Source organism: Microtus pennsylvanicus, chromosome 9 (genome assembly GCF_037038515.1).
Source record: "Microtus pennsylvanicus isolate mMicPen1 chromosome 9, mMicPen1.hap1, whole genome shotgun sequence".
Taxonomy (NCBI): Eukaryota; Metazoa; Chordata; class Mammalia; order Rodentia; family Cricetidae; genus Microtus; species Microtus pennsylvanicus.
The window spans coordinates 84446871-84473629 of NC_134587.1; the positions used below are offsets into that span (position 1 = coordinate 84446871).

Sequence of the window (26759 nt, forward strand, 5' to 3'; positions counted from 1 at the left end):
CCTGAAGGGTTTGATCTCATCACACCAATACCACACTAAAAGTCATAGAACATGGGCTTCATAATCGACACTTATAAATTGAAGACCACTGAATAAGAAGGAGTAAATCAAGGTAAAATTGTGAACTCTGTAGCCAGATAGACTGATATACCAGTGTTTACTTTTTTGATCAATGACATCCTATATTAAGAGTCTCACTCATTAACTGTTAAATAAAGTTATCAGTTATGAGAGTCATTTAAGAGTCCTCATAGATACAGATACACATCTTTACATAGCCATCCTCCCCAGGGATGGGGTTGAGGGAAGGACAAAGAAGACTAAGGATTCTGCAAATCTTAGGAAAACCAGAACAGTAGCTGACTAACTCACCTATCTGAGAATCCCACAGTTACAAAATACCCAAAGTAAGTTAAGGTTGATGGCTTATTCCAGGTTAGAAGGCAAAAGTGAAATATCTGACTGGGTGAAGGGTATGTGTGGGGTTTCATGGTCTTTGTAACCATGGAGATATGTCATAGTCTTTGCTTTCCCAAACCTTCTCTTACTTGTGTTAGCTGTCAAGGCTTTATCTCAAGTTTCTAGCCACAAGTACAATGGCAGGCAGGGTTGTAGCATGGGGAAAAAAATAAATAACAGCTAAGACAATGGACTATGAGCTAATCAGAAAATTTATTTTTCTCTATATTTCGGCATCTTGATACTTTCACATATAACAGTATAAATGTACATATATGTAATATGTATGATATACTTAATACTGATGAGATAACTGTAAATAGATTCTTTTTGAACATAGAAAAGGAATTCTTAGGACTGGGGAGGTAGCTCATCGTGTAAAGTGAGGACCTGGTTTGGATCCTTAGCACGCAAGTGAAAGATGGGTGTGGGAGCCTGTACCTGTAATTTCAGGCCAGGGGCAGGGTAGAGAGAAGCCGATCCCTGGGCTAATTCCAGGTTTGGTGAAAGACCCTGTCTAAGGGGGAAAAATGCAGAGAATGATAGAAGAAGATATTCAAAGTTGACCTCTGACCTCTGAATGGGCATCACAGTTGAGTGTATATCCACCGAACCACCCCCGACACATACACACAAATAAATAAATTACTAGAAGGTTATTCCCCCATAAACCATCCCCACAGGTTATTGAAATTATAAAAAAAGACATACATCATCTCTCCAGGAAGAAACTGAGCTCCTCTCTGTGGACAGTCCAGTGGTGGAACTCTGTGTGGAAGAGCCAGGCCATGAATTGTGGGCCTCCGTGGGCGTGCGGCTCCCACTGGATGAAAAGGATGAGGGGGACTCACTGCAGGAAGGAGCACAGATGACAGACACATGAGCTGGGAAGAGCGGACATTCGGCACGGGCTTGACTTCTCTAGCCTCATTTCCTCTCTGTTCTCGTAAATGTATTTGCCAAGTTCACAGCAACGTGGTTTAACAATCACTTGGTAATGTATCCGTATTGTCAACGCCCTCCCCCATATTTATTATGCATGTTTTTGCCTGGAACACCAGCAGCATTTAACATGATTACTTCTTACCTGGCATATTTGTCAATGGCTTTCTGCACGTTTCTGGTAAAATTTGTGGGTAGAAGATCTTTGCTCTTTGTGGAGCTGTGCTTCCTGAGTCCTTCTGATAGCCCCCTTCTGGAAAGAGAGGAAGCCAAAGAAGTCGGACCAGGCTCCAACATGGTGACATGTGCCCTTCATTGACTTACAATGCCCCTGTTGTCGAGTCAGCCCTCTCCCCTTGCTGCTGAGGCCTAGAAACTCCTTATTTTAATTTTTCCTTAGAATCAAAGTTGCCAATAACCTACATAAATATTTAAGTGATCTGAAACATAGTTAACTGTTTGCAGCGAAGTCAGAAAACACAAAGTTGCCTAAATAGTTGGCCGTACTTCTGATACTGTTCTTTTCCAGTGCCTAGGGCTTGGCAAGTGGAGTATGAGCTGTGTTGTTGACTGGTATGTATTCTGCGTTTTAAAGGCTTCTGAAATGTTAAAGTTGAATGGAAAATTAGAACATCTAAAAATCTAGGTAAACTATTAAACCGACCTGGTACAGTTCGTGTTAATCATTAAAAGGCCTTCTCAATGAACCTCCCGGAATATTTGTTTCCTCCTCATCAAAATATCATCTGCATGGGTAGCAGGGAACCATTTTTGCTTATTAGCAGGAATCATGAATTTCCATAGAAATAAAACACATATTACCTGAAGATGGAGGAAGCAGACTCCAGCTTTCAGAGTTTGAGAGAAAGACAACACTCAGTGTGCTTTAGAAACAAAAGCTGCCTTTGCTTCTAATTAAAAATGGTACCTACCTTTTAACATTTGTATTTTTAATATACATGGAAAACACCCTGCCTTTCCCTACATACTTATCGTCCTTTATCACAAAGGGGGTTCTCGTAAAAATTAACACTGTCTGCAGAGGTTAGTCAAGGTCATGTACCTTCCACTGATTTTTTTTTGTACAGCAATGATTAACAGAATTGTGTTATTTTCCATTTCTTCTGCTTATGTCTCATAGGTACAGTTAGATAATTTTCAGGCAAAGATGTTAAAGGGAAACAGAGAAAAGGACACAGCACAGTGCAAGGTTTTACACTTTTCTTTATTCTGGTGCTGCTGGACTTGAACCCAGAGACTCTCTATGAGGCAGGTGCTCTGCCACTGAGTCATACTGTCCAGCTCTTGCACCAATAAGCGACTTTTTATTGGCCCTGTTCAGCTGTTTCTAAATCATCTTTAAAATCACTCACATTGTGATTCAACTCTTAGGTAATCATAGAAATTCTTACAAACTAGCTATTCCAAGATCAACCAATATTGCGTCAAGTAGATGTATTTGGAGCCTTAAGGAGTGTAATTTAGATGTGAGCTAACACGCCATCAGGAAACTTTAAAACTTTGGTGTCATGGATGACTTTAATGTTAGTCTTTCCTGACACTGGCTTCATAGTGGACCCGCCGCTGACACTTGAGCTCAACACCCACTTCTGTAAACTGACAACACAGCAGCCATCCTCCCTAGAAGCCTTGACTCCAAAGCTGTGGAGAAGATGGAAGTGACCTCACCGCAGGACGGCTAACATGAACGCTTTCAGGGAGCATAAGGTCCTAACATGAATTCCAAACACAGTCACAAAGGGTCTTTGTTTCTTACATTATGTTATTATTATGTTTCTCTCTAGCCAAACGCTGATCTGTCATTCCAAGCATAGTTTACACAGCTTACTCCCCAGTAAACTGCTAACTCCTCTTAGTCTACTCAGCCTGCAAAAAAAAAAAAAAAAAAAAAAACCATGCAAACTTACGGGACATATCCTAAGCTGTAACTATTTTAAAACCTACATCCGGTGCAATGTCTGTTATGCTATCTAATATATAGACATTTGATAATCTTACGTTAGTTCTTTCCTGAAGCTTGTGTTTTAGAGACAGTAACAGTTTTGTTGTGTCTACATTTGAAACCGAGAGGTGGGCTCCCTCGGGGTGGACTGAATGGAACCACAATAGCTAGCTAGCTCTTCAGTACTTCATCCAGAGATTTGACTTCCTCTGTTTTTATTAATTTTTTAAGGTTGATTTTTGATAACTTGCAAAATTGGGTGGAACTGTCCTGTGGAAATCCAAATGTTAACAGTTCTCACAGTGTTCAAAACACCATTTGAGAGGAGTGTTTGAAAGCAGTGTAAGTAGAATCTCTGCATCAAAATGTAGAATAGTGAAGTTTTCAGTGTTGTTATTTTTTTTAATGCGGGGCTGAGTGTTGAGCACAGGGCCTCATGCATGCTAAGCAAGCGCTCCACCCCACTAATTAAAGCCAACAAGGGTCTGATTTTAGATTCTGTAACAAACACACGAAAGGGTGGTCGTTCCACCCCCCCCCCCCCCCAAGCCCAAGAAGCAACCCTAACTGCTTCTTGGAGAAGCAAAGAAGTAACGTCATTTGGGAAGGCCTGCTGATGTCAGCACGGCACAATTTCATGAATGAATGCCGGAAAGAACGCACAGACCGGGTGGATTTCGCCTTTGCCAGCCGAGGAAAACACCACGCACTTCTCAGGAAAAAAAGAAGCCATGATCTAAAACTCATTGCATCCGACTCGAATGGCGAACTTACCCAATCACAATGAGCCCCAGATTCTGCTCTGTGTCCCACAGGCCGGGCCCGGAGCCTCGAGGCCTGGGCACCACGGTGCGGTGGTTCCCCGCACCGGCCCCACGCGGGGCGAGGGCCGCCACATGTCCCCGCGATCCCGGGGCCTCAGCTCCGCGCCCGCCCAGCCCTGCGCCCCGAGCCCCGCTAACGCTGCTCCTGCCGCCGCGGCGGCGCGCCCGGGACCCATGAGCCCGCTGAGATGCAGCCAGCGGCGCTCCCTGCCCGTCCAGCGGGGCCCATGGGCGCGGCGGCTCGCGGGGCTCCGGGCACGGCTTTCCGCTTCGGACCCTCAGGTCCAGCGGAGGCTGGATGCCACAGCGAGGTCTCCCGACCCTCGGATCTCTCCGGCCCCACGCCTCGGCTCGGACTGGAGTGGGCAGAATCGTGGCCAACACTCCCCGCCCCTTCCCGCCCTCTCTGGCCAGGACCTCCTGAAAAGCTGGCCACTGCTTTGGTAAATCACAGATTTCTTTAGACAGGGACGAGAGTTTTGGGGGCCTCGCCGGGCCAACCCCATAGTCCTCTTTAAAATCTGGATTTTCCAAGCCGTGGTGCTTCCAGCCTAGCTTCTCCGAAAGAGCATATAGATTCCGAAGAGAAAGGCAAAGAACTGTAAGAGATTTTCACATCCCTCCTCCCCGCATCTACAAGAAGCAAGGTTTCAAGTGAGAAGGCAAGAGAGGTTTAAAATAACCAAGGCCCAGATCTCGTAAATGCGTGATTGATTAATTATTCAATTAGTTGGAGCTTTGGGTCTGATGACACGCAAGATTAGCATCTTTTCCTGTGCTGTCTCTCTTTCTGCAAAATAGATGCCTAAAGTCACACAAACCAGTCATTTTACTGTAAAGCAAAGAGCATCCTTGCTGGTTGACTCATTAGGTTTTAATGCACGGCTTGTTTTCTTGCATGATTTGAAATGAGCTCTCACTCTTTGTAGCGCCAGTTGGTTGGGAAACTCACTGTATAGCCAGAGCTAGCCCCCAACTGTAGTTAGTAGACCTGTTGCTTCAGACTCCTGAGTGACCAATAAGATTATAAACGTGAGCTATCTCATTCACATGTGTGTGTGTTTGTGTGTATGTGTATACGTGTGTGTGTGTGTGTGTGTATATACTCTTTTTTTTGTTTTGTTTTTTTAAGACAGGTTTTCTGTGTAGCTTTGGAGCCTGTCCTGTAACTACCTCTTGCAGACCAGGCTGGCCTCAGACTCACAGATCACAGAAATCTGCCTGCCTCTGCCTCCTGAGTGCTAGGATTAAAGGCATGTTCTACCACCACCCAGCCCAGATATTTACTTTTGAATACCAATACACAGCTAATTTACTGGAATGAAATAATGGTTCTAGGTGTGCAACTCAGTGGTAAACTGCTTATCTGATATGTAAAAGACCCTGAAGGCAATCTCCAACGACAAAAAAATCAAACTGGAAACTCTAAGGTAGAGGCCCATGAGAAGCCCTGCCCCCTTTTGCACCAGCATAGCCACTGCTGATATCCTCAAAGAAACAGGCAACTAAACAATGGTGAGAGTGGGAGAAACAGCCTTCCCCAGGGAAGAGCGAAAAATCCATTCTCCAATCCCAAGTGCTCAGCCCTGAACTCACAGACACATAAGTAACATTATATGGACTGAACAGGCTTTACTTATATACTTAGGATTACTTATTCATACATTTATATGCATATATAACAATCATTTTTTTTAAAATAGAGGCCATGAATTTGAGAGTGAGTGAGGAGAAGGTGTATGGGAAGAGTTGGGGAAGAAAATGGATGGAGGTAAACAATGTTAATTGTATTTTCCCATGTTCGCAACCTATAGAATTCAGATACGCTGTCAAGATTATTTTCTGCTCCACATGAGGTCACTCATACTTCTATGGGAAGTTCTTATTTCTAAATACCTGTCTGGGAGGACCGAAGAGCAGGTTCTGGGCTGAAAAAGTGATCATTGAGTCCGCATCTAGACCAAGGTTGCTTAATTATTCAGTCTTGGTCCTTGCTCAACTTCTTCTGTTTAAAGTATGAAATTCAGGCTAGCATCCGGAAGATGGATGTGGGCTCATTGGACCCCTTTATTGGTTTCCCCTCCCAATGGGTTCACACTGAATAAAATTTCTCTCTGTATTTTTTCCACCGTTACTCATCTTTACTTTCACCATTACTGACTTTAACTGGCACATGGAATGAATGGCAGAGCCTACCGTTGCTGCTAAACCATGGCTCTGGCCCTGAAAGCACCCGCTATAAAAGGAGCCAGCAGCCTTCTACACAGAACAGTGTGTACAGTGGGATGGAGATGGAATAACTGTTGACTGTGTGATAGCTGTTTCTGAGGTTCACAAGCCAAACCCTGGAGGAGCAAGGAACTGAGACAATGATCATCTAGCCCATGCCTAGACCCGGGCTGCTTAATAATTCATATATATATATATATATATATATCTTGCCCTGTCTCCTATTTCCTGTGAATTCTGCTCAACACACAAATAGTTCCATTTTCATCTATTTCTATCTATGACATTTCATTCACTTCTATCTGTATTCCAATTTCAAAATCTAGAGCAACACCGCCTGCTTAAGTAATAAAGTGACAAAATCTTATCATTCAATGGATCTGGAGATTCTGGAGTCTAGATTCTACACTTTCCAGAAGAGAAGAAGTGGAAACACATTTATAAATGAATACTCATTTATACACACAGCTACACACATGCATACATGTGTATACACATGTGCACATATGCATGTGTGCTTCCAATACATTCTATTATTCTGGAGAACACTGACACCTAATAATCTAGTGAAATCAGAAAAAAATGAGCCCAGTTAATAGCAACATCATGGTGATTGCCTCTGTGACAAATGTACTATAGTAACAGATTCTAAAAACAGAGCATTCTTATAGGAAGCCATTGTAAAATTTGAATATACTTAAAAACACTTACACTTGATGTGGAAATCCCTCTGTATGATGTGAATGTGTTTTATTACCAATGGTTAATAAAAAAGCTACTTTGATCTATGGCAGGGCAGAATATAGCAAGGCAGGAAATCCAAGCAGAGATAGAGGAGGAAAGTAGGTAGACGTGGGGAGATGCCATGTAGCCGCCCAAGAAGCAAGAGGTAACAAACCAGGAGCCTCATGGTAAAATATAAACTAATAGAAATGGCTTAATTTAAGATATAAGAGCTAGCTAGGAAGACACCTGAGCTGTTGACCAAGCAGTGTTGTGAATAATATAGGGTTTTTTTGTGATTATTTGGGTCTGGGCAACAGGAAAAATGAAGGAACGGTCTTCATTTACATACATTAACCTTCCTTATTCATTGCTGGTTATCCAAGACACTGGTATGAAAACATTGTCATCCTACACTAGAAGACAGCCAGTAGATGGCGCCATGTCCCTTTTTAGTCATTATAATCCTTGCACTGAACATAAAACTACGTGTTTTATTGTTTTGTCTTTTGAGTTTTTGTTTATTTTGTTTCTTCGAGATTTGGGATTCACGAGATTTTCATCCCAGAATAGATGGAGAATCCTGTTTAGATCAGGAATCACCCTTTCTGAGACAATTATCTGACAAACACAGCAGGCAGGAAATGTCCTAGTGTTAGAATCTACTATGGGTAGATTCACTAAGTATTCTACTTCTAAGTTTCAAAACTATTCCGAGTGACGCTTCTCTCCTATACAGAAGAGAAAAACAAGGCCAGCAACGTTTTGCAATTGCCAAGAGCTAGCAGTGTTATCCAAATTGACACATTCTGAGCTCAGATATTTATAGAGATTTGTCTCTATCCATTCTTCAGCTGAAGGACATCTAGATTGTTTCCAGGTTCTGGCTATTATGAATAAAGCTGCTATAAACACACCTGAGCAAATGTCCTTGTGATATGATTGAGCATCCTTTGAGTACATAGCCAAGAGTGTACAGCTGGGTCTTAAGGTAGGTTGGTTCCCAGTTTTCTGAGGAACTGTTATACTGATTTCCAAAGTAGCTGTACAAGTTTGCACTCCCACCAGCAATGGATGAGTGTTCCCCTGACTCCACATCCTCTCCAACGTAAGTTGTCATCAGTGTTTTTAATCTTAGTCATTCTAACAGGACTAAGATGGTATCTCAGAAGAAAATGTGGTCCATTTACACAATGGAGTATTACTCAGCTGTTAAAACTATGACATTATCACATCTGTGGGCAAATGGATGGAACTAGAAAAAAATCATCCTGAGTGAGGTAACTCGGATCCAGGAGACAAACATGGCATGTACTCACTCATAAGTGGATATTAGCTGTAAAGTAAAGAATAAGCAGACACAATCCATAGCTCCAGAGAGGCTGGGTAACAAAAAGGACCCAAAAAGGAAATGCATGGATTTCCCTGGGAAAGAGAATGGAAGAGACCTCCTGAGTACACTGGAAGCAGGTGGGAATGGGAACATGACGGATTGGGTTGAAAGGTGAATGAAAGGAGAATAATGAAAGATGTCTTGATAAAGTAGAATTTAGGAATCAGGTAGATCCCTGATGCAAGGGAAACTCCCATGAATCTACAAGGATGACAAGAGCTGAGACTCTTAGCAATAGTGGATACATAATCTGAATTGGTCAGCCCCTGTGATCAGATTGGTGACTACCCCAATTGTCATCAGAGAATCTTCATCTAGCAACTGATGGAATCAGATGCAGACCCACAGCCAAACGTTAGGCCAAGCTCAGAGAATCTTTTTTTTTATTATTTTTTTTTATTGAGAAAAAAATTTCTGCCTCTTCCCAGCCTCCCACTCCTCCCCCCCTCCCCCCACTCCTCTCCCCGTCCCCCCACTCCTCTCCCCCTCCCTCTCAAGTCTGAAGAGCAGTCAGGGTTCCCTGCCCTGTGGAAAGTCCTAGGTCCTCCCCCCTCCATCCTGGTCTAGGAAGGTGAACATCCAAACTGGCTAGGCTCCCACAAAGCCAGGACATGAAGTAGGATCAAAACCCAGTGCCAATGTCCTTGGCTTCTCAGCAGCCCTCATTGTCCGTCATATTCAGAGAGTCCGGTTTTATCCCATGCTTTTTCAGTCACAGTCCAGCTGGCCTTGGCAAGCTCAGAGAATCTTGCTGAAGAGAGGGAGGAAGGATTTTAGGAACCAGAGGAGTCAAGGGCATAATAAGAAAACCCACAGAAACAACTAACCTGGCTCATAGGAACTCACAAAGTCTGAATCAACAACCAGGGAGCCTGTATGGGACTGACCTAGGCTCTCTCTCTTTCTCTCTGTCTCTGTCTCTCTCTCTCTGTCTCTGCATAGATAGATAGATAGATAGATAGATAGATAGATAGACAGACAGACAGACAGACAGATAGATAGATAGATTTGTGTGTGTATGTGTGTGTGTGTGTGTGTGTGTGTGTGTGTGTGTGTGTGCATGCCAGTTGTGTAGCTTGGTGTACTTGTGAAACTCCTAACCGTGGGAGCAGGGGCTGTCCCTAACACTTTGACTGTTTCTTGGAAACCTATTCTTCATACTGGTCTGCCTTGTCTGGCCTCAATATAACTCTGTGGAACATCTTATGGAGCATAAAGTGTCTCACTCTGTACTTTTATTCATACTTATAACCATTACCATATAAGCATTTCAAACTCTGTAGTTTGATGCATGATTAATAAAAGCTCAGAGAGAGAAATTGGGGTTCAGCCTGAAGATCCAAAAAGCAAATCAGTCAGCCACTGACTCTTATCTTGACCTCAGTCTGAAATGGCAATCCTGCCTCCAGGAATCTCAGAATGGGACTGTGACTGAGAACTGTTTCCTCCTGTTTTATAATCCTCTCTAGGACTGGGATTAAAGGCATGCACTGCCCGGTTTCTATGGCAACTAGGATTCAAGATGTGTGTTACCACTGCCTAGTCTGTAAGGCTGATCAGTGGGGCTGTTTTACTCTCTGATCTTCACACAAGCCTAATTTATTAAAATACAAATGAAATGCCACCACAATTATTTAGCTTCAAACCCTTCTTAAAATAAGACAAGCACAAAACTACTTCCAAAAACCTGTAAATTGAGATAACATAGACATTACAGTTAGCCTAAGAATCTACGTACAGAATCCGATGTGCCCACTGACTTCTGCTCCCACAGATCACGGCTGAGCTCTGCAGGCCTCAGTGTTTACCTGCACCTGTATCCCCTGAGCATTGGCCAGAATGCGAGTCATTGGACCTTGCCTTACTCTTTCCACTTCAGCAGTTACAGGGTGAGAATTTGGGTTTCTCACCAAATCTCAGGGGTCCTGCCCTCCGTGGACCCAGCTGAGACTGTGGGAACCATGGTTCCTATTTGTGTGTTTGATAGTTCTTATGCCAATTCACAGCCACACCCTACTCCTCGAAGGACTCAGCCCAGGAACTATGTCACTGTTGACCTGTTCTCACCCCTCAGTATATACTAGTTACTTAATTACTGTATTTTGTTTGCTGATTGTGTGTGTGTGTGTGTGTGTGCGCGCATGCACAAGCATTCCAGTGCACACACATGAAGAGGTCAGAAGATGACTTGCATAAGTTGGTTCTCTTCTTCCACCGTCTGAGTCCCAGGAGTCTAACTTGGGTTTTCAGGAGTGGCAGCAAGCAGCCTCATCTACTGAGCCATCTTGCCAGCCCCTAGACTTCTGATTACAGATGTTGAAGAGGATCTCGCTGAGTTTTCCTATTACAGAAGAAAACGAAGCCCAGAACCTGTCACTCCAAGCCAGGCACAAGAACCCTTGCTCTAGCATATGACATACTCAGCCAGGCTTCCTGATATAATTGGTGACCATCTCTCTAAGTAAAACCCACTCTGCCTTTGGGTGGGAACACAAGCTGCAGAAAGCCCTTCCCAGCCACGGAACAGAACTGTTGGATTCTGCATCTGGCCAGGATAAGTACGGAATACACCGGGCTCAGGAAAAGTACACTTGAGAGAACACAGAAGTTCCTCTTCTTGCTGTGGGGCCCTTAGCTGAGCAAAGCCGAAAGGAGAACTTAAGTTTACAAGACTCCAGGGGTGACTGGGCTCTTGGTGTTTGCTTCCTGCCTCATGAGAAGTGAGAGTCCACTCTTCCCCCACTGCACAGACAGCACTTAGACCAAGTCAGGCCTGGAAACATTTCAAATATGACTTTACTTAACGCTTTTTTTTCTAGCTGACAACCACCAAATGCTTAAGAGGTTGGAAATGGAAAATAAGAGCCACAGCTTTTTTTGTTTCAACTGAGAGTTTGGGGTGTGTCTACCATCCATAGTGTGTCAGGACATCAAACACTTGGGTGCAAACCTTGTCGTGAAACATGACAGAGGTCATGTGCCCCTGCCACCATGCTCCTGCTTCACATGAATCTGTTATGTTCTGTTTAGCACACACAGTGAACACAAAAAATGTAAACTAAAGTTGAAAAAGCATGATGCTAAGTAAACTAAGTAAGACATGAAAGAGAAAAGTGGCACATAGTTCTACATCTGTGAGGCAGAGAAAGAAAGCAGAACGGTGCTTCCAGGGGAGAGGGAGGAGAGGGGGTGAGGAAGGGAGGGGGATGTGGAGATGGATGTTAGTGATGGTGGTCACACAGCCACCATCTAGCCAACTCCCTAATTACATTTAAAAATGGTTAAAATGATATTTTGATACGTGTATTTATTGCAATTAAAAATATACCACCCAGCTGGGCGGTGGTGGTGCATGCCTTTAATCCCAGCACTCAGGAGGCAGAGGCAGGCAGATCTCTGTGAGTTTGAGGCCAACCTGGTCTACAAGAGCTGGTTCCAGGATAGTCACCAAAGTAACAGGGAAACCCTGTCTCGGAAAACATATATATGTATATGTGTATATGTATATATACACACACACATATATATATACATAACTCTCAGCTTTCAGAGTATCCCCAACTTGAAAGAAGTCTAGGAACAATGCAAGATACTACATTGTAGTGGTTGGAATAAGAAAGTCCCTGTAGGCCCCCAAGTTGGAATATTTGGGACCCCAGTTGGTGTGGTTGTTTGGGAATGACACGGGGGTGGCCTTGTGAGAGCAGGAGTGTTGCTGGAGTCAGACTTTAAGGGTTCAAAAGATTTGTGCCCTTCCCTACCACTACCCGTCTCCTACTTGGGGATCAAGATGTGAGCCCCCAGTTGTCCCTGATGCCATCATGAATTCTGACCTTCTCAAACCAGAAGCCTCAAATTAAATGCTTTCTTTTATGAGGTGACTTGGTCATGAAGTTTTATCAACAGGAAAGTAATAAAGATACCTGATTAATCATTACCAATACGCACGCTAGAAACGAGTGAACAAGAGGGAAGCACACATTATCCAAACCCCTCAACAGCAGCACATGGACCCTGATCCCACACAGCTGCAAAGCCAACTTAAAGATTAATTAGCGGTGGCTCTGACGCTCAACACTTCTTTCGACCCCGCCTTACTGTGTCTCGCCAGCACAGAACATAGTGGCTGAGAAATGAGGACTTTAAATGCCAAGCAGTAAAAGGATCCGTGGAATCACTTCTTAATAACTTTGAGGAGTTCACTGGGGTTGTATTTTTCCTCTTATATAAGCCCATAAATATTCATGATTCGTAAAAGTTTGAGCAAATCTACAAGAACTATTACAAGAAGGAAAAGCTGGAATTCAAAGTGACCAAGTATTGTAAAATAATTTGAGATGTTTTTTTCTCTTCGTAAGAGAACACAAAAGAAAAGCAAATTTTGCAAAAAACCAGAAGCTTGCACACATGCCTCTAATACTAGCACTTGGGTGGGTGGGGGGCTTGAGGCCAGTCTGGGAAACACTTGAAATCTTGTCTCAAAAGCAATACACCCCACAAAAAAACTCAGACTTTGCTAAATTTTACTCATTTATGTTTCCGAGGTTGGCCACAAACCATGATATCCTAGCATCCGCCTCCCAAAACTAGTCTCAGAGGCATGTGCCATCACACTTACTGGGTTTGAAAAAAATTTTTTTCCTACCACTGATGATATTTGATTTTCAGACATAGGCAGGATATATTTAATGGATTTTTAAAAAAATCAAAATGTAGCATAATAGAATGACTGAAGAGAAGGCTTAACAGTTTAGAGCACTGGCTGCTCTTTCAAAAACCAGAGTTTGATTCCCAGCACCAACACTATAAAATTATTGTCGTTACTACTTCATAATTATAATTTTACTGCTGCTATGAATTGTAGTGTAAATATTTGATATACAGGATATCTGATATGCAATCCCCGTGAAAGGTTGAGAACTGCTGTTCTGGAAGATTCATAATATACTTTTTCTTGCTTATAATTATAATCCAGTTGAAATTGCCTTGAGTATGGATGGGTGTATGTAACATAAGCAATCAAATTTCTTTTAAATCTTGAAAGTTACCCAATGGACACTGAGCCATTGAAAATAGTATTGTTGATGAGTACATAAAGAAAAATTTATATATATGCATACGATGCATATATGCATATGTTTCTGCATATAATATGTGTACACATACATGCATATAATAATAAATAAATGTATTTATTATATACATGTATATATAAACAGTAGGCTGTTGGTCAATGATTCAGAGGAATAAATTTTTCTGCAGAAAACTGAATGAAACTATTAATCAAAATAAGTTAGATTCAGGAAAAAAATTGTATATTTTTTCTCATATGGAGAATATATGTTTAAGAAATTAACTTAGAAAGGGGTGGTGCTTTAATTAGGTTTACTATTGCTGTGAAAGAGACATCATGAAAGCCTAACCTGCTGATATTCTGAAATCCACACTAGCTCTCTTGTACTTAGAGTGATTGTACATACCATCATTTTATCCACACACAAACATTTCTTCTTCCTTATATGTAAGTGGTGTCCTTAGTAAACAGTACTGAACTGTTACTGGCAGCTAAAACTCATAGGAGATTATTACATTTGCTTTTCAAAGCAGACTGAGCTGTGAGCCCGGCCACTCCAGGTCTCCTTAATCCAATCAAGAACGGAGAGCTGAAACTTGATTTCAGAACCAGGTGAGCTGGCTGATTCCCAGCGCACCTTAACTCTTGAGTAGGCATTAAAGTTTCTGAGCTTTAGCAGCTGCTCATAGGTGATAGCTGGTCTGAAACAAGCTGGTCTACGGTGGCTGGAAGCAGAACGAAGGTAGGCTTTGTAGGAAATCTGGTACAGCATGTGATGTGAAAGCCCATTCATCTTCCAAAAGAATCCTCACCAAATGACTTAGTCTTTTCTAGCGATTTAATGCAAGAATAACTCATTAATTACTTACAAGGAAAGTCAAGTTGCCTCCTGATCCAGACAACATAGTTTGTTTCCACCCTTTGGCAGCATCTGAACTACAAACGCAAATTAAATTTAAGCCATGAGAAAATCCCTTCATGGGGAATGAAGCCAATGACCTCATTGTGACATGGTGGCTTCCTAGGAGACTCTTGACAAGAATCGCCATGAGTCACTAGTTTTAAGCAAGAGGCTCTCCCAGGGGACAGACTGTATATTTGTAACAACACAAGAAACCACCTACGTGTAAGTTTTCAGTCAAAGACCTTCTTTGGTTGAAATTATTTATGTAAGCTCTGACTTATGAGAGAACCTGCCACGGAGGGCTGAGAATGGAGACTAGAAACGGATAGGATATGTCTGTTAGTTAACAGTCTCAGCTCGGAGCAAAGCATAAAGTGTCAGAAATTTCCTTCTCTGTATTCTGAACAATTTAGAAAACCTCCTCTTTAGCTACGGGATGTGCTTTGACTACTCTTTAGCCTACATTATAAAAGAGCAAAATTTATAGCACTTAGTGGCCTTTTTCTTGATTTCTTGAACTCTGTTGCTGGTGTAGTAAAAATATATCTAGTAAGGTCTGCCTTAACCCTCCTCAAATTGTCTATAGTACTTGGCTGATGTGGGATGTCCTTTTGTATATGTGTTGGTTTTATTGGGTGGTGAGTAAAGCTGCTTCAGCCAACAGCTTAGCAGAGTAAAACCAGGCAGGGAATCAGAACAGAGATAGAGAGTAGGTGGATTCAGAGAGACGTTATGTAACCAACAAAGGAGTAACAAGCCAGCACAAGTAAGCCGCAGCCTAGTGGCAGTACACAGATTAATAGAAATAGGTTAATTTAAGATGAAAGAGTTAGTTAATAAGAAGCCTAAACCATCAGCCAAACAGAGTTGTATTATTATTCGGGTCTGGGTGACCAGGAATAAAAGAGTGGCCTCCGGCTACACTTGGCCATTTACAAAAACGTTTTCAATTTATTGCAGATACCTTAAGAATGTAACAAATGAATTAATAAGAAAATAATGTGGTAAAGTATACAAAACATGATTTAAAGAGAGTTCATTATTAGAATCAGTAAAAAATTATTTTGTCAGTGGCTCTGAAGTTTACAAATGCTTTTTTTAGTTTGTATTCTTTTTGTGGACAGAGGTAACGAGAGAAATATTGATCAAACAAGACAGGAGGACCACACACATTTCTCATTTCAGAAGTTCTTAAAATATCCAGATACAAAATAAAGAACATTAAGGATTTTATGTAATATAATGCAATTGTTGGGTAATATATAATCTATGTGTATTTATCATAGCTACTTAGAAGGCTGTCTATATATCTAGACCTCACCTTTCTTCCAAGTTTGTCGCAAAAATGCCAAGCTCATCTAGATATTTACCTAAGCCTTCAAGATTCATCACAAAATGAATTCCCATCCTCTGGACAGACCCACTTCTTCTGTGTCCACCACCTTCTTGTTAAGGACATGCTCCTCCTGAACAGGAAATATCATCAGCTTCTACTCTAGCTTCCTTTGATTTTTCCTGTGTTGCAAGGCTGTGTAACAGTTGGCATACTAAAGTCTTTATATCCATGTCCAGTCTTTATATCTATCCCTTTCCAGTTTGGACAGGGGCATCCTCTTCCTCCTCCTCTATGTACCTGTGTGGTATGCACACGTGTGACTGGTGTCCTATCAGTCTGTCTTATTCCCTTGCGACAGCGTCTCTCACTGAACCTGGGGCAAAGTCGGCCACGAGCAAGTCCCTGCCATCCTTCTGTCTCTGACCCGGTCCTGGCTTTTCTACATGATACGAACTTCTCAGCTCCTCAGTCTTGAGTGATGAGTGTACTTACCCACTGAGCTAACTCCCTGGCCCCCTTTGTGGTCTTTTGAAAGCTCTTCCCTTCTGTATCTCCAGACACTGATACCATGGGCCTCGCTGGTGCCGCTTCTCTGCATGAGCACACTCAGTCACTCTTCCCCTGTTAACTGAACACAACCTGGTAGCCAAGAATTTCCTTGCTTTCTCTCTAAGCGCCTCACAAAAGCTGGCTCCTAGTAATGTCATCTCCCCGCATGGCATGTTATTCTGCACCCCTGTGCTTTGTCTCACAACTTTAGTCTTCTAAAATATTCTCCCAAATCCTGAATAAATGTATGTCCAATTTCAATTTTTTTTTTAAAAAAAAAACAAACTATAATTTCAGGTCCCTGATGCCTCCCTTGTCCTGTAGGTTTATTTATGCGCACCCCTCTTGCCTTGGCTCTGTGTTCTTGGAAATTCATCTCTTCTTTTGTACTCTAACAATTAAAGTCTAACTTCCTGAAAATCAGGTATTTGTAATCTACAGGTTGAAAGTTCATGTTTGGAAATTAATATAGTAACTTTCACTGAAGATTGTAGCAAAAAAAACCCTCTACTCTGTACAAAGGAAACTAACTGTGTGTGATAAATGATACATGCAGAATACTGAACATTCTGAAAAAATAGTTGTGGAGTGTGTCTATGCTGGGGGTGTTAGAAGTGGAAGACGAGTTGGAGGGAAAAACCAACAGAGACCAGAGACTGGGATGAGCGAAAAGTGGGAAGATGAGAATAATTTTCAGAAGTACCAGCGATATCCATTATCCATACATGTGTGCATGTCCAAAGGTTCCACAGGCACAGGGGAGCCCTCACCTGTGAAAGCTGACACCAGACTAGGGACTTTTATATTATACATTGCCTCCTTTAATCACTACAATATCTTTGGAGATTATTATTTCCGAATCAATGGAAGGGAAAGTGAATTGAGTGAGCTGAGTAGCTCTTAATATTGTTGGGGCTCATTTAAAAAAACGGATTTGAATCAATCAATCTCAATTGGACTCCAATATGTGCACTAAAATCTTGTACCAGTTTGGGTGAATTGTTGCTACTATGCAACTTGAAAGGATCCCAGTTCTATATCATGTGGATGTTGCTATATATGTGTGATGTATGTGCAGACTAGCAGACTATTACATAGGAAAGTATCTAAACTTGCTTTTTCAAGATATAGCAGGAGACTAACCACTAGCTCAACCACAGTTTTACAATTTTGGATAAAATAATAAGGAAAACAGTTTAAAATTGAAGCCAGTCACTGCCTTAGCAGTAAAAAGAGAATTGTTTTATGCTTAACAAAGTTATATGTTGAAAAATTATGTAAGTTTGTGCATTCATGTATTTGGATGCATACGTGTGTGTGTGTGTGTGTGTGTGTGTGTATAGGCCAAGGGACTCTGTCCATCTTGTTTTGGAGACAGGGTCTCTCATTGGTGTGGATATAGTTGATGTAACTGATATAACTAGTCTGGTTGATCACAATGCCCAGTTATTTGCCTGTGTCCACCCCTGCCATGTTGGAATCACAAGCACGTGCCAGCACCCCTAACTTATTTTAAGTGCATAACTTATTTTATGGGGATAGAATCCGGGTGCTTGAATTTGCATGGCAAGCACTTTACCAGCATATCTATTTCTCCAGCCTAGGATTCTGACTTTTAATGAAAGGTTTTAATGAAAGGCGTGGTCATATGACTCTAATAGAATGTAATAGCCACTTAACGTCTGTAGGCCGAGCTCATGAGTCATCCCTGCGGGAACAATAAGTCCCAGGAACTTACTCTGAGAAAATACCCAGACAACAAAACAAAAAGGCCAAAAAAAAAAAAAAAAAGGCCCAAGAACGATAACTGTTATAGGAGGACAATTAAATTGCTTCTGGGTTCTTTGAGATTGAGAATTCATGAGAGTGGACCCTAGGAGGAAGACAATATTTTTACTCATCCATTTAATGCATTTTTATTTTAAAATTTATGCCTTTGGGGAACACGTGTTGCCATTCACATCATGGTGCTATTCTAATAAAGAACATAGAATGTACCTCAGTCACAGCATTGTGTATGTGTGTGTGGGGGAATGGACAATTTCTGTACAAAGGGTGGGCAATGACTAATAGTCTGTATATTTTTCTAAAATTCAGAGGATTATCCCAGGATAGGAGACACACTTCCTTTTTGGTGTTAGATGCTAATATACCTTTTACATAAATTGCTAGGAATTCTTTCTTCTGCAGAATGAATCAGTAAGACCTTTACAGGGAACCAGCCTTGCAAAATGAGGCAGGAAAGGGTGAGTGGGAAATGGGGCAAGTGGGATGCGGTGTAGCGAGAAAATGGAGAGGGAGGTGAAGGCCAACATCAAAAGTTTTGGAACACATACCCAGGGGTATGGGACATGAGAACAAAGAAAGCTCAGGTTCCTCCACCATGACTCAAATGTAGCCCTATCTACTTATCAGCTGATTATGTATTTATCATCTATATATATCTACCTGCCTATCTGCCCATCTATCATCAACCTCCTTTGTCTCTCCGCTCTCTGACTTTCCCACTTTCTTTCTGTGTGATTCTCTCTCGTTACTGAGTTAAGCCATGACTTCAGATTTTCTTCTATAACTGAGCGCCGTGGTTTAAAGTTGGATCTGTGGGCCTCGGGGATAGGATTCCATTCTTTCTGTGTTGTCACGGTTCTCTCTTCTCCATGCTTTCCTCCTCCTATTTCCACATTAACCGAGTCTCTCTTGCCATGTCCATTGGCTTTTGAAAACTAAGCATTCACTTTTAATATGAATCAAGCAGACCAACAGCAGCAACTATCTACTGACAGGAGATAATCTCAATTCATTTTCTGATAATGGTTACTTCTTCCATGTTACAAATGATGTAAAGGAAAAATGCATGATACATCAGCCCGTTCCTATTCATTTCTGCCTTTTACTGAGAAAACAATTTAGAGCAGTAGAAAGAAAAAAAGCAAATTTATATCTACAGAGAAAATTAGAGGCTTAGGTTTATCCACTGTCTGCCTGTCAAGACTTTTGACTTCAGCTATAAAGTGTAGGTGTATCATCAGGAAGATTTTTGAAAAAAAAAACACACCTTCAATGCATTTTATTTCTGGAAGCAACTAGAACTCAATTTCTCCCCTTTCAGTAAAATTGAATGCATTTGCTAATCAGATTAACTTCTGCAAATCACACCAAATGCACAATTATTGAAAACAGTGGTTATTGTAAAGGTTTTGGAAAATACAAATATGACCTAATATGTGCATGAATCAAGGTGAAAGATATTTCCTTTCCTGGCTTTTCTGCCTGTTTCAGTGTCTGTTTAACTAAAAGCACCAAGCCTCAAGTTTAAGGTCACTGCATAGGTCTGTTTGCTCATGAAACATTAATTGTATGACTGTTAAGGACCAGTTGCTAATAACAAAGGCTTTAATTCCTTAGGTAATTGGAGCAGCTTTCCAAGTGCAACTGTTTTTCCTTCAGGGTGGGGATTGGTTGGCAAACAAATTTTGTAACATAGTATTTCAAATGAATGACTTAGTTTAACTTACTGTGGCACAATTACTGGCTTAAGCATTGACCAGGATGTCAGGCACCTTTGTGAAACTGTACCTATTTATACTGTGAAGAAGTTAGAATCAGTCTTGATTTAGTAGGGACCTTGTTAGTTGACGATGGCAAATACCTTGAGCTATGCCACCCAACTCTTCATGCCGAAACCTGGCTGAAAAGGAGCTGATGGGATCTGGGATTTTACTTTTCTTTTATAAGCATTCAAAACGACAAAAAAAAAATAATAATTGTAAGCACTTAAAAACAGCAATATGCTCTTCTCACTAAAAAAAAATAGAATCCACTGTAATTCTAGAGTCTTGATTTTTTTGTCAGAATGATGTGTTCATTGTGCTTTTGATTTTAAAAGGGACCTGTGTGTGTGTGTGTGTGCGCGCGCGCGCGCGCGCCTGCGCGCGCACATTTGCTGAGGAAAGTAGCCTCCAATTCCCATTTATGGTGAAGTCAGCCCATGTTTCTGTAGTAACCCAAGGCCCCAAGAGGGAATTCTAGACCTCAGGGAGACTTAATCCTAAACATCACAGGTCTCTTTTGTGAGGGATGATGCGATGCATATGTAAATTAACTAGATGTCACTTGGGATCAGGAAAACATTGGCTGATCCTTAGACACTATGTAAGCGCTGTTTGGCAATTTCCTAAATCCATCCGTTGCTGCTATGGTGTACAGTGGGTCACCTGAGCAGCTCCTGTCGCAACGACGGGTGCTAGAAGAAAGCCCTGTCACAAGGACCGGTGCTAGAACTCACGAAAACTCATAGTCTAGATTTCAAAGCTTCTGTAGCAGAGACCTGGCATACAGTCCTCTCCCTCCCTTCTTTTCCTCCCCACGTTAACAGAAGTTTACTCCGAGAATGTTACGGAAAAGTTTCTTGTAGTGTGATGGAAAAGACCAGAAAGTCTGGAATGGGAGGAAATGAACCTGGGAAGAGATGTGTAGCAGGCAGAGGGTGGGGATCAAGAAGATGGACAGACTGCGACTCACCCTTCTGGATCTTCCTGGGAGTCGCTGTCGGAGGCCCACTCCTCCCCAATGTCCGGCAGGGTGAAAAACAGTGTTTTGGGGACAGGTCCTTGGGCCATCCACGCACTGGGCTCTCGCTCTCCGGGACCCAGCAGCTGGCGAGGGGTCCTTGGACTGGAGGTTGCACTGCTATTGCTGCCCACAGGGACGGTAACAGAGGGCAGGGTCGCCCAGACGGTGCCTGGGCTGGGCAAAGCCACTGATGCCATGGAGCCCGCAGAGCCACTACCAAGGCCTAGGAACGGCGGTCTGGATGCTCCTGGGCTGCCAGGCAGAGACCCCGGGCACCCTACTGCTTCCACCCTGCGGGTGACTGCGGAGCTCCTGGGATGCAAGGCAGAGTGCAGAGGTGTGGAGGGCTCCCGTGAGGCCGTAATGTCTGGAGGCAGAGATGGGAGCAGAGTCAATGTCGCTGCTTCGCTGGAGTCAGAGACCACTGATCCTGTGGCGGTGGAGCCTCCAGGGTGGCTGGGGGGCGCAGAGGATGCCGAGGTCTTGAAAATCTTGGCAAAGAGAGACCCCAGGTCCAACACAGCGACCTTCATGCCTTGGTCCTGGAGAGGCCAACGTTGCTGCCACCACCGGAAAGTCAAAGACACCAGATGCCGGGCTGCAGGGCTCCATCCACCACCACCAGCAGCGATCTGGACCAGGCAGCCCTGGGGACGAGCAGGGTCCTGGGGTCCTGGTACACAGTGCCCTTGAGGCTTCTTTCTCCACGACAAGCACCTGTTTAGCTCCTCGGGTGTCTGACAGATCCTCCTCAGTGGATCCACAGATTGCTGAAGCTGTGAAAGGTGGCAACCAAGACACGAGAGTCAGGTCACCCTTTGCAAGTAGCAATCCTTTTTGTCCCACAGTGTATTGAGACCTCTAAGGGACCAGGGTCATGGAGATAAAGAAGACTAGTGTTTAGTGCACAGATTATGGCCTGAGCTCACTGGAGATTCCCTCCCTGGCTGGCCCCTGGGGCAGCACAGGCGGTTGCTAAGCTAAACAAAACCCCTGCTAAGCTCTCTGCTAATTGGACTCCAGACTGTAGCCTGGGCTGCAACCACAATAGAAACACCAGCTCCCCTCCTTGACTCCCGCCTTAAAGAAACAGTTTCAAATTTCTCAGTCATCCTTACAGCTTCAGAGTGACTGGGAGCTAGGGCATTGAACATAATCCCTGCAAGCATAAGCATCCATTCCAGAATGTTCATTCCGTTTGCCAAGGACAAATGCATTACGCTCATAGTCTATTCTTCTGTGTGGGGAGGGTGAGCAAGAAGGCAATTTGAGGAAAGATGCTTGAAATGGGTCCACTTCCCTTTCCCCAAGATTATTTTCTGGTTATCACTGGGCATATCAAAAGAGCTTATGTGGATGGTGTTTCACTTCTTTTAATAGAATATATATGAAACGTCGAGTATGTACGTTCAAACCTGCATCAGGGTGTGGTCTGTGTTGAGTGCAGGTTTTGCAAAAGCCGTAGATAGAGTTTATTCATTGATATGAGGAGTGTTCAGCTTTGACCTCTGTATACTTTAGTCTTTAGCAAGATAACAAGCGGTCTTCTGATTCATGTTTTTAGCCTACTAGTCTGCTTTGCTTCTTTAATTGCTGTTACTATGTCAATTTTTTAAAGAAGTCCTTTAAAGGAGGGGAATACTGTTTTGTTTCAGAGTGTCAGGTCATGGTTGCTTGGGTTTCATCATTTTGGCCTGAGACGAGGCAGCATCTGTAGGAACATTTGGAAGAATGGCACTGCCTCTTGGTAGCAAGAAAACAGATAATCAAAGGGATCCTAGCAAGACAACTCCCGAGGACATGCTACCAGAAACCCACTACTTCCAGGTATATATAGATATAGATATAGATATAGATATAGAGATAGAGATAGAGATAGAGATAGATAGTTGATAGATATAATATATTAATTATATATTGCATACATATACTCATATAATTTCTATTTATACTACAGTAATATTTCTGATCACAGTTGACCTCAATTGAAACCATAAAATGAAAAGCTGGTTGACAGGACTATAGTATATTCAAGTTCAGATAAGGTCATTTGCATGGACTCTAATCAAATAGGATGATTTACTGTGAAGAAAAAATGGTTTGAGGTCAGTCGCTTGGAAAAGAACACCCCAGCCCTGTGGTGACAGAGGTGTAGAACACCACCATAACTGAAAATTACTGTCCAGGATGGAAGAGGAAGAGAAAAATCCTGACTTGTAGATTTCCAAGGTATCACAGCTCTGCAGATACCCAGCGTAGGGTTGTAGCCTGCAGACGCGTGCTATTATAAACCATCCAGTAATGGTAATTTCTTATGATAACCCTAGGAAATAATTAGGGTTTTAATTAATTGGAGAGGAACCCCTCACAATCGCACTATTTTACTTGTAATTCTAGAAGAGCATTCAGTGGGTATATAGGCTCTAAACAACTGGCTATAAATTCAAGTGATGATAACAATGGTCTCTAATCCAGAGCTAAAGCAATTGGAAGGGAGGTGGTATTGTAGGAAGTACCATCATCAGTTAACTGGTGGGTATGGCTTTCAGAAAAGCTAACTTCATGAAAAAGGGACAATGGATGAATGACTGATCCTTTTGTTTGCAGGTACCGCTTTTGAAAACGACCTGTAATTGCAAGCAGAGCAAACCCTTCTAAGCAAGACACTGAGTCTTTTACACCCATTGTTCATCCATCAACAGCTTTTCAGACAGATGTGAGATGCTACCAGGCTAATCCTTAATTACCAGCAGCATGCAGTTTTCATGATGTGAGCCTTAGGTGGTGGACCATGGTGCTCTGCCTGAAGCCATTATTTCAAGAATAATGCAATAAAAGCAAATATCATTTGGGTTCTGGGACTGTTCTCACTTTAGACAGACTGTTAGGAAGGGCAAAGTGTTTGATTCTATTTTTCTTCTGATGCTTAGCTAACGGCACTGAAAAAGTACTAGGAAATTATAATGGTACTTCTAGGAAAAAGTTTCATGTTCCGGAAATTTGACATTTGATCAAAACAAACAAGAGAAATTAATTTGTTTATGAAGTGCCTATCTCAAATAGGAACATCTTCTGGGAGTTACAGCTCTTTTTGGGGTAGAGAGCGTTAAATGGAGCTTAGCTGGTGACTTTTATTTGGCTAACTTTTCTTTTGTGACACCAGGTGACAGAGAATACCCAGAGACAAAGAACTGTAAGGAAACACAGCTACATTCACTTCTTAATTTTTTTTTAAAGATTTATTTATTTATTGTATATACAACATTCTGCCTTGATGTATGCCTGCACGCCAGAGGAGGAGATCTCAGTACAGATGGTTGTGAGCCACCGTGTGGTTGCTGGGAATTGAACTCAGGACGTCTGGAAGAGCAGCCAATGCTTTTAACCTCTGAGCCATCTCTCTAGCTCTACATTCACTTCTAAGTTGATTCATTTTCGTACAAATTGACTGCTTTCAATAAATGTGTCTATTTTCCATAATAATAACATCAAATGCAAACTTTAGCAAAGCCCTGGGATAATTTTCTTAATATTTGATTAAAGGCTGTGTGTTCTACTAAGGGTAAACTATTAAATTAACAAGGAACAAACACATTTGGGGTCATCAACAAGCTGTATTAAGACAGAAATTACTTGTGGATCACAATATACACTGGATGCCTCAGTAGATACAATGTAGTAGAAGGGACAAAGGACCAGACCAGCAAGCCAGCCATCCAGGTACACTGGGTCCCATGTCATAGAGAAAGTCCTTATCTACACAGCTCTGAGCACCATGTACTTAAGTCACCCACATGACAGGAAACCTCTCCTTTGTTGGTTCTGGGATGGTTGAAGTAAGTTATCCATGTCACCAGAGACTTAAAATCTTTCTCTCCTTTTTGTTCCCACACTGTCAGGGTGTTACAACACCAGCCACCTTTCCCTCAATAGGTACATTTAAAACACGAGGAAGATTTAGTTTACTCTGTCTTTTGAGGAGTAAAATACTTTCCAGAAGTTTCTTAAGCTAACTTTCATTCAGGCCTCATTGTCAAGAACTAGATCACAGCCCTTCCTGATTAGCATGACCAGCTGCATCCCCAAGCATCAGAGGAGGGTTCCCCTGCTGCTCCGATTGCTGCTTCAACAGTCTAAGCATCACAGAGCTAGGGAGGCAGAGGCATTCACTGTGTGGGAAATAAGCAGGAGCTGCTGCAGGTGAAAGCACCTTCAAGATGCATTCAGCCTGATGCACTGAGAAAACTCCAAAACAAGCACCGAGCCAAGTGAGATGGTCCTTCTCCTGAGAAACTGTTACTCAAGCAGTGGGTAGCTGATGGTCTGCTATTATCAGATGAGCCGGGAAACCACTAATTCACAGCTCTCGTTACTCTCTGTCCACATCACTCATACCAGGAGCATTTCTGCATCCTTTCAAATGCTGGCCTCAAATCTTCTCAAATTCAACTATCACACTTCTAGACGACACGGGCCATGGTACACATAGTATTTCTGTGGGGTCAAAAATAGCTGCTGTGTTCATATGCTTCTTCGCTTCCTCCCAGGAGCTTCTCAAACGTTAGTTAACTGAGATGGGATCGTTTTGCAGGGAAAAGATTATTTCACTCATAGTTTTGAAGACTGGGAGTCAAAATGACATGGTGGAGGTGCTTGTGTCGTGAAGATGGTGGTTGGAAGAATTTCTATGGAGGAAGGCTCCCTTTTGAGCCAGGAATCAGAGAGCACAGGGAGCTCGTCTGGTTTCATAAATACCCTCTATATAGAACCACAAAAGAGTCAGATAAGAACTACTTTAGTCCCTTTTGAAAGCCTGACCTAAGGACCTTCTGCCAGGACCCTGCCTCTTAAATGTGTCACTGTATCTCTTAATACTGTTCTCTTGTGGAGCAGGTTTCTGAATACTTAGACTCTTCAGAAACACAGCCAAGTCATAGCCGCATGACTCCAGTCGGACAAGAGTGAATTTAGAAAAACAGAAAACAGAAAAAAATTTATTAAATAAATAAAATGAGGTAAGAATAAAAGGATTGTGAAAGATGGCATAAAACTGCTGATTCTATCCTTAAAGTTTGACGTGTGTGCTGTGACACCTTCTGGGATGTATTCAAAGGTACAGTGTTAAGATCCACTAGGCCATGACCAACAGGAAACCTGGCACCCTGGACATAGCCTTGGAGTACCCCACAAGCATCATCTCTCTCTTATATACTCTCTCAGTGTGCTGAGATGCCACCAGTATCCCTAACAAGTGACTATGTGGAGATGGGACCATCCTGCTGGCTCTACTCCCCTCTAGACTGGGACAGGATAGAGGAGAACAACCCTCAAGAGCATATAGTGTCACAGAAGCCACCCGAGATGGGTGACATCAGAAGAGACCATAGAATCATTGAGCTGCCAGATTGAACTGTTATCAGCAAAGTCACAGGGACTCTGTTTCCTACAACTGCTTAGGAAACAGTTTCTCCAAGGAAGGGCCATCTCACTTGGCTTAATGTTTTTCCACCTGAGATCATTTTCTGCCAAAACAGGCTGAGCAAAACAGCTCTTTAAGCCTGTGACACAGAATGGTTATTTTCAGGGGTGGGAGATAAAGGGGGAAGGCACGGTCCCAGTGCCTCCAAAGTGACACACACCCAAGGTAAAATGTAGCCAGGGTTGGGTGGTTTCTTGCACTAACAACAGTGTGTGTGTCAATCTCGCCCAATGTTAAAGTCTAGCTAATGTATCTTCCAAAGAACAGGTGTGATTCAAAAGGATTCTAGGAGAAGATGGTACCTGGACATCT

General features: G+C 42.4%; 1 protein-coding gene across 4 annotated transcripts in view; it reads right to left on the bottom strand.

Annotated features, from left to right (window-relative positions):
• Fam149a (family with sequence similarity 149 member A) overlaps positions 1-21950 on the bottom strand; it is a 35858-nt gene extending 13908 nt beyond the window's left edge. The window contains exons 1-4 of one of the 4 annotated variants that reach the window (XM_075986634.1): positions 4139-4235; positions 2066-2147; positions 1547-1654; positions 1171-1309 (exon numbers count right to left, since the gene is read on the bottom strand). In XM_075986634.1, the coding sequence (XP_075842749.1) occupies positions 1171-1309; positions 1547-1654; positions 2066-2088 (270 nt within the window). In that variant the 5' untranslated portion in view covers positions 2089-2147; positions 4139-4235. Of the gene's footprint in view, positions 1-1170; positions 1310-1546; positions 1655-2065; positions 2148-4138; positions 4557-20917 lie in introns of those variants that run through there. The other 3 variants (XM_075986633.1, XM_075986636.1, XM_075986635.1) reach the window with 3 other exon arrangements.
• Positions 21951-26759: the final 4809 nt, after the last annotated feature.